Source organism: Grammomys surdaster, unplaced genomic scaffold (assembly GCF_004785775.1).
Source record: "Grammomys surdaster isolate TR1022 unplaced genomic scaffold, NIH_TR_1.0 126391, whole genome shotgun sequence".
NCBI lineage: Eukaryota > Metazoa > Chordata > Mammalia > Rodentia > Muridae > Grammomys > Grammomys surdaster.
Window position 1 is genome coordinate 16941334 of NW_021621185.1, and position 8833 is coordinate 16950166.

Genomic DNA, 8833 nt, shown 5'->3' on the forward strand with positions numbered 1-8833 from the left:
TACTCTATAAGAGAAGTTTTTGTAGAAACATTATTGCTGGTCTCTTTCTTTAAAATATATATTGTTTTATTTTATGTGTATGGCATTTTGCCTACATGTGTGGTTTTTGCACCATTTGTGTACAGTGCTCCATGAAAGCCAGAAGAAGGTGGTCCTCTGGAACTGGAGTTACAGATGGTTGTGAGCCACCACGTGGGTGCTAAACACTGTATCTGTGTCCCCTGTAAGAGCACCAAGTGCTCTCAACCACTGATCCCTCCATTTGCCCCTGGGCTGTTTATTTTTGATATCTTTGTTCTTTAAATCTTTGTGATTGTTTTTTTTGAAATATACTTAATCTAATATTATGGAAAAACTGAAATAAGCTTCTTAGAAACCTGTACGCAGAGAACTGATTGATGTTTCCTTTCTGCCAAGTGAGAAATTTCATTTTTATAAGTATATGCTGCCTTAGATTCACAGGTGAGCCATATGGTACGTCACCTGACATTAGATGTCAAATGATACCAAAAGTGACCTAGAAAGCAGTAGGCTATCGTACAGAAATAATCAAAGCTTTAGTCAATAACTCATGAAGTTTGATGCAGTGGTATTGATAAGCTAATTAGACAGATCTGCCTGTGTTCCTGCAGACCGCCGGGCTCTGCTAGGATTAGGTTTACAGCAAGGAGTGTTGTAACATTGAATGAAAGTAACTGATCAGAGAGTGGCGTAGTCACGGACCTTTAACTACTCCCATTTCTGCTCACAGAATGGTCGCAGGGAAAGTAGGCTTTCTGTGCACACCTGCAGCCTGCCAGTGCATAGGCCTCTTGTGGTCAATATTGATTGATTCTTAGAACAGAACTGGAACAAATTTAGTGTTTTGCAACCTTCTGTGATTTAATATTGTTATGCTTTTTGCCATAACAGTCACAGAAATCCTTCTCCAATCGTGAGTAATTACAGTGAGGCCTGCTAGCTCAGCTGTGGTTCTGAATGTTTCTGTGTACCCATTATAAATCCTAGCTGGATCCTGGAGTTCATAGTACAGTTTTAAAGCTCGCTGGCTGTCCTGAAAAACAAAGGTGTTGTTGAGAAATAAATCCCAAGGAAATCAGGGCAGAGTGGACTCTTAATGTTTCTTCTCTAAAACTTTGCTGTGTAGAGTTGGCTCTGGGCGTGACTAGGAAGGACAAAGAGACTTCAAGTGATTGTTCCAAACAGACAAAACAAATTACATAACCATCAGAATGCTTGTGGTTCCTAGAAGTGTACTGTGGCTGTTAGACATTGCTATTCAATGACTTACAACTGCAGGGGACGTTAGATCCCAGCTGAAGCGACATATTTGGAAAGCCTTAGTGGTTTCAGTCCTGTGATGTTGGGATGGGAATCATGGGTAGTTACTGAGCTCTGGGCAGCAATCTGCTAGTCAGTCTGACAGTACACAGTTTGACTCAAGCGCCTTCATTCCTAGGTGATTAGAGAACGTTCTGATTGAGATGTGCACTACCGGATAACCTGTCAGCCAGCAGTATTCAGGAACTTAAAACTCTAGCTGGGGAGCTGTGGTCATCCGTTTTGAAAGAGTCATCTACCACAGATCAGCATGATGGCATCAACACTTTAAGACATTGCTTTGAATCAGAAATCTTAGGTTGTGGTTTACATCTTTTAGTTTCTTCCACTTTTAAACTAGCTTCCCTTACCTGGTTTGGTTTCTGTCTAAACTGGTCTTGTCTGGTTTGGGAACTTATGGTTTGTAGCTTATGTAAACAAATCACTTGAGATAATTTAATGGAACAGTATTACATATGTATGTTCATCTTTGGAGTGTGCAAATTCTGAAGCTTGAAAAGACCCTATTTGAACAAAAGACCGTACCTGGAGTTTGATTGGGAATTGAAGCCGAAAGCTCACTGGTTAAAGAGACGAGGCTCTGGAGTAAGGCAGCCTGACCTCCCAGAGTAACAGTTCCTATTGGCTTGTTACCATGACCCTCCAGGGCCAGCTTCCTCACCGTGCAGGTCTGCACTTGGAGTTAGGAGCGTGGGTCTTCATAGCAAAGCTGTATGCTAGATGTTGTATATGATTTATTAAAGGCTAGATGATTTAAAGCATTTGTCTAAATACAGACATTTCTCCTGCCTTAAAGAACAAGAGACTTGAGTCTAGTCCTCTAGTTCCAGGACTGAGGAGGTGCCGGGAGGGGCTCATGAGTTCCTGGCCACGTTAGGCTGTAAGGAGGCCCAGTCTCAAAGGAAAAAAAAACCCTGATATTTTATGGAAATTTAATTTTGGGGGTTGTGTAGTTTTACCAGGTTTTCAGGTAGCCCTTGGAGGAAAGGTACTAATTCCTTTTGTCAGGTAATAGGTCAATAGAAACCGGAGGGTTGATCTCATCGGCCAGAACATGGAGGACTTGAGAAAGCGCCCCGTGTCTCCACTTTCCTTCTTCTGTGACCGTCAGCCAATCTGCCTTCTTCTTGGTTGCGGGAGTAATTGTGCCTAGTGGAAGTGAGCACTGAGAGTAGTGACAGTGTAGGCGGCGAGCCTTAAAGGGCTCTGCAAGTGTAACTGTGAAGTCAGAGAGGGAGACGAAGAGTAAGAGAAAATTAAATAAAAGCCGAGCTACAGGTGCTTTCTCTTGTAACCAGGAAGAAACACCGAAGAGCTTCCTCAGATGAAAGGTGGCCTGCAAGACGGGTGCTTCCACAGCTAGGACCCCGGGTCAGAGAAAACATGCTTTATAAGATACTGGAAGTTTAAAGTATGGAGTACATATAGGCTAATAGGCTTAGACTGATGTTAACTTTCTTGATTTTGATAACTAAACTGTTTGGAAAGCGCATGTGATGGTTTTACTTGGGCCATCACCCAACTAGAAGTTCAGGGAACTGTACGTGAAGGGCGATGAAGCACACCCTAGCTGTAGTAAGTGGACAGTGACTGCTGCTCACTATAACGAGAGACAGCCGTGCTTTCTAGATACCTTTCTTCCACAGAGCTGTTTATCTTAAGTACAGTTTTGGGAAGAGTGGATGTTCAGAGTCCTGAATGGATTGGGGTGACACTTGTTAGAGACTGCTTTTGGCCCTCAGAGGCATGAGTGGAGTTAGTTTGCTCCTGTCATGGCAAGGGGGCTGCCACCTACTGTTGATGTGAAAAAGCTCTTCTTTCAAGTGAGCTTTTGTTGATCTCTTGAGCGGTGTTAAGTCACTGTCTTGGTGGCTGTGGCTTGTCAAAGCCTCCTACTCCACTTCCTTCTTCACCACCATATCCATCTCCTCTGCCACCTCCACTACTTCAGTGTTACCATACCATACCAGCACCTCCTCCTCCTCCACCTTCTCTTTGTCACTGTCACTACCACCACCTCCTCCTCCTCATCTACCATGCCTTTTCTCCTCCTCTAGACCTCCACTACCACCTGCAGTGGAAGTGTTGCAGGGGAGGAGAAGGTGTAAACCTCATTAAATTGCCTTTAAAGACTTCCAGAGCACTGTCCAGTCTAGTGACTTTGGAGTTATTATGTTAAATTGGTATTATTATCATGTGCTGTCCTTATTCGGCTGAAACATTGTGTAATGTACATTGGAGTGGGACTGCTACTGTTTAAGGAGTTGGGGCTGTCTGACAGATGTGGAAACAAGTCTCCACACAGATGGTGATGGCCCACGGTATTTACATGTATTTTTTTTTCCGGTTAGTCGATATTTTGATATTACATAGACTTTCTCAGAGACTCCTCAAAGCCTTACTTTACAAGCCTTTTCTTTTGTTGGCGTAATCATACACAAAATAGTATCTGCTTTACAGTCTAAGCTGTGACCAGATTCGCTTACTTACTTGAAGAAAATTGAGAATAGATTTTGGTATATAAAGTATTGAGTTTTGAATTTTCATCCTGGTAGGAGTGATTGACTCTTTCCCCTCCAAATAGATCAAGAAGCTGGTGTATGTTTACCTCGTCCGATATGCTGAAGAACAGCAGGACCTGGCTCTCCTGTCCATCAGCACTTTCCAGCGAGCTCTGAAGGTAAATCAGGGATGAGTGAGCAGGTGAATAGCTGCACGATCGAAGGTGTGTCCCTTTAAGAAACGGGACAGTCATCTGCTAAGTTGCCTAGCTGTGGCTTGAAAGAGTTAAAGGGCTCCCCAGAGTGCAGATTCAGTAGCCTTAGAAAATGATTTCTACATAACCGTGTGGAACCTTCGTTTCTGTCAGTGTATTCAGTCATTGTTACGTATCGGACTGTTTATCATTGAGCCAACTGATTGTTGAAAGTTACAGAGACAAGACAGTGAGACGTTTTAAAAGGACACATTTAAATTGATGATGCATTTTACTATGAACGATTAAAAGCCTCGTCCACTTAGTAATAGTCAACTATGCTTGTCCTCACTCCTTGTCTTTAAAACACTGTTCTGCTGCTGCTGTGTTGATCATGCTCTGTAGCACCTGCTAACTATCATGCAGGTGTCTTTGAAGGTATAAACTTGAAATTTTGATGGGCATTTTCACTGTTTTAGGACCCCAATCAACTAATTCGTGCAAGTGCCCTGAGAGTTTTGTCAAGTATTAGAGTGCCAATTATTGTGCCTGTCATGATGCTGGCTATTAAGGAGGCTTCGGCTGACCTGTCGCCATATGTTAGGAAGAATGCGGCCCATGCTATACAGAAGCTGTACAGGTAGGTGCTTTGTTTACCACATAAGGTATCTGCACTTATATGGACTATTGTAAACGAGACACACTTTTCTTTTAAAAGATAAGATGTCTTCTATTTTATTTTTTATTTTATTTTTCTCTCATTCATTACATCCTGCCACAGTTTCTTCTCCCTCCACTTCTTCCAGTCCCTCCTCCCCTTCCCTCTCCCTCAAATTCACACTTGCTCCTTTTCCCTTTAAATAAAAAAAAGCAGGCCTCCCAGGGATATCCACCAAACATGGCCTAATAAGTTACACTAAGACTAGGCACATACCTCATTTTAAGGCTGGATGAGGCAACCCAGTAGGAGGAAAAGGATCCCAAGAGCAGGCAAAAGAATCAGAGACAGCCCCACTTCCACTGTTGGGAGTCCCACAAGGACACCAAGCTACACAACCATAAGGCCTATGCAGAGGGCCTAGGTCAGACCCATACAGGGTTTGTGTTTGTCACTTCAGTCTCTGTGAGCGCCAGTGAGCCCTGCTTGATTGATTTTTGTGGGTCATGTTCTCATGGTGTTCTCTACCCCTCTGGCTCCTCTAATCCTTCCTCCCCTCTTCCACAGGTCTCTGCATCTGCTCCCATCAGTTGCTAGATGATGTCCCTCTGATGACAATTGGGCTAGGCACGGATCTCTGAGTATAGGAGAATATCATTAGAACTTCTTTTTTTCTTTTTTCTATATTCTTCTTTTCTTTTTTTTTTTTTTTTTTGGCCATTATGTTTGGTTCTGTCCTTTGGCTGTCTTCCCTCTGGTTCCTGGCCATTCGGGCAATGTCAAGCATGGACTCCCTCGTGTGGAGTTGACTTCCTTGGACCAGTGATTGGTTGGGCACTGCCACAAGTTCTGTGCCACCATTACCCAGCACACCTTACCTTACAGGCAGGACAAAATGTAGGTCATGTAGTACTCTCTCCTTCTGTTTCCGCACCCCCACCCGTTCCCATCCCCACCCATCCCCAATCCACCTGCAAAATCTATTTCCTCTTTCCAGGGAGATCCACGCTCCTCCCTTGAGCCTTCCTTGTTACTTGGCTTCTCTGAGTCTGTGGTTGTAGCATGGTTGTTCTTTACTTAATAGCTAATAATCCACTTATAAGTGAGAACATGACATGTTTGTCTTTCTGAGTCTGGGTCAGGATGATCTTTTCTAGTTCATCCATTTGCTTGCAAGTTTCATGATGTCATTGTTTTAACAGGTGAGTAATGCTCCATTGTGTAAATAGTCCACATTTTCTTTAGCTATTCTTCACTTGAGGGACTTCTAGGTTGTTTACAGTTTCTGGCTATTATGAGTAAAGCTGCAGTGAATGTAGTTGAGCAAGTGTCCTGGGGTAGGATGGAGCATCCTTTGGGTCTATGCCCAGGAGTGCTATGCCTGGGTCTTGAGATAGATTGGTTTTCAGTTTTCTGGGAAGCTGCCATATTGACTTCAAGAGTGTCAGTACAGGTTTGCACTCCCACCAACCAAGTTAGAGAGTGCTTTCCTCACCAACATGAGCTGTCACTTGTTCTTTTGATCTTAGGCATTCTGACAGGTGTAAGATGGAGTCTCAGAGTTGTTTTGATTTGCATTTCCTGGTGTTTAAGGATGTTGGACATTTATTTCTTCAGTGTTTCTCAGCCATTTGAGATTCCTCTATTGAGAATTCTCTGTTTAGATTTGTACCCCAATTTTTTCAAGTTTCAGAGATTTATTCATCAGTTTAATAAACTCCAAAAAAAAAAATCAACGTGGTTTCATGCATTCAGAGACATATTTCCTGCTTAAGTGGAAAATTGTGCGGATGGCTCCTGATAGACCTTCGTTAGCAGCTTTACAGTGAACTTCATAGTTCAGAAGTCTGGGCCTTCTTTCTTCAGCTTGCTGTAGTCCACATTCACTGAGTAGAACTTATATTGGTCATTGGGATCCAGTTTGTTCCAAGGCTCAGGGTTATTCTTCCTGTCCCAGCTGACATCTGGATTGAACAACGCCAAGTGCATCACATACAGCGCTGCTCCCGTGCCCCCTGCTCCAATAAACACGAACAGAGGAATCAAGCTGGGATGCTTCTTGGCTTGCCTGAGGATCTGGCAGAGCATGTTTGCGGCACAGGCCTACCTACACAGAGACAGAAAATTAGGACACACACTAAGCTTCTTCTGCAACCTGGCTGAGTCTGTACCCCATTTTTTAATTGGATTATTTGGTTTGTTGATTTCTAGTTTCTTGAGTTCTTTATATGTTTTGGATATTAGGCTTCTGTCAGATGTGGAGTTGGTGAAAATCTTATCCCATTTTGTAGACTGTCATTTTGTCCTGTTGATGCTGTCCTTTGCCTTACAGAAGCTTTTGAGTTTCATGAGGTCCTATTTATTGATTATTCTCAGTGCCTGTGATATTGGAGTTCTGTTCAGGAAGTTGTCTCTTGTGTCAATGTGTTCAAGGCTATTTCCCCCCTTTCCCTTCTGTTTCTCTTCTATATCTGGTTTTATGTTGTAGTCTTTGATCCACCTGGACTTGAGTTTTGCGCAGGGTGATAGATATGGATCTATTTGCATTCTTCTGTATGCTGACATCCAGTTAGACTAATCATTTGTTGAAGATGCTTTTTTCCCCCCATTCTGTATTTCTGGCTTCTTTATTATATATCAGGTGTCTATAGGTGTGTGGATTTACAGCTGGGTCTTGGATTCAATTCCATTCATCAACCTGTCTGTTTTTATGCCAGTACCATGCAGTTCTTATTACTATAGCTCTGCAGTATAGCTTGAAGTCAAGAATGATTATACCTTTGGATGTTCTTTTAAGGATTGTTTTAGCTATCTTGTGTTTTTTGTTTTTTCATTTGAAGTTGAGTATTGTTCTTTTAAGGTCAGTAAATATTATGTTAGATTTTGTTGGGTATTATGTTGAATCTGTAGATTGCTTTTGGTAGGATGGCCAGTTTTACTATGTTAACCCTACTGGTCCAAAAGATGGGAGACCTTGCCGTCTTCTGATATCTTCTTCAAAGACTTGAAGTTTTTGTCATATAAGTCTTTAACTTGCTCTGAAGTTTTTGTCATATAAGTCTTTAACTTGCTCAGTTAGAGTTATCCCTAAGATATTTTATATTGTTTGTGGCTATTTTGAATGGTACTGTTTCACTGATTTCTTTCTCAGTCTGCTTGTTGTTTGTAAAAAAGAGGGCTACTGATTTTTTTTTTAAGTTAATTTTATATCCAGCCACTTTACTAACAGGGTTTATCAGTCGGAGTAGAATTTTGGGGGTTACTTACCACATCACCAGAGCTACTTTTCATTCATTTATTCTTTTTAAGCTCTGATGATTAGTCTGTTTTTCTAGTAAATGAGTTCGGCTATTTTTCCCCTACAAGTAATACTTAGACTTGTTTACTTTTGTGTTGGTTATACACACCCTTTGAAGACCTTGAATTTTTAGCTTTTTAGGACCTGTGTTAATTTATGGGTTTCATATCTTTAAAATAACCAGAAGTTGAAGTCTCAGTTGTATAATGTATCTTATGCATGCACACATATGTATGCATTGTCAGAAAATAGAGGGCTTGGGGGATGGCTCAGTGGGTATGAGAGGTATGAGTGCCAAGTGTAAATCCCCAGCACCCAAGGTTTTACAAAGCTAGGTATGTCTTTGTGGGGGAGGGGAGAGTAGAGCTAAGCAGCTCCTGGGAGCTTGCTAGCCAGCCAGCCTAGCCAAAATGGTGAGTGACTGCTTCTGCAAGAGACCTTGTCTCAAGGAAGGTATCAATGCATAGCACCATTAAGGAAGACACCCAGCCTCCTCCTCTGGCCTTCATATGTGTCTATGCAGGTGCATGCTACTATACACTTACATACATGAAACACATTCACCCTCCCCCACCTCTTATTTACTGTATAGTAGAATTTCATATATTTTGCTTACAACTCATTTCTGTCTTTGTTTCTGCTGCTCTCTTATGGAGTTTGATTCTTGCCCAGAGCTATTTTATTAAATACTTTAAAGGTATAATGATTTTTTTTTTTTTGAAGCCAGGGTCTTGTTATATAGTGTCTAAATTTTTTTTTACCTCTATTTTTCTTTTATGTGTATGGTTGTTTTGCTCTCTCTCTCTCTCTCTCTCTCTCTCTCTCTCTCTCTCTCTCTCTC

The 8833-nt window shown here is 41.9% G+C and overlaps 1 protein-coding gene and 1 pseudogene across 1 annotated transcript in view; one reads left to right on the plus strand and one right to left on the minus strand.

The window, feature by feature from the left end:
• The window catches only part of Ap3b1 (adaptor related protein complex 3 subunit beta 1), a 194903-nt gene that overhangs the window by 31766 nt on the left and 154304 nt on the right, over window positions 1-8833 (plus strand). Inside the window, exons 4-5 of the mRNA XM_028760108.1 lie at window positions 3926-4021; window positions 4516-4676. Coding sequence (XP_028615941.1) covers window positions 3926-4021; window positions 4516-4676 — 257 coding nt within the window. The remainder of the gene's footprint in view (window positions 1-3925; window positions 4022-4515; window positions 4677-8833) is intronic.
• On the minus strand, window positions 6484-6782 carry LOC114614492 (annotated as a pseudogene).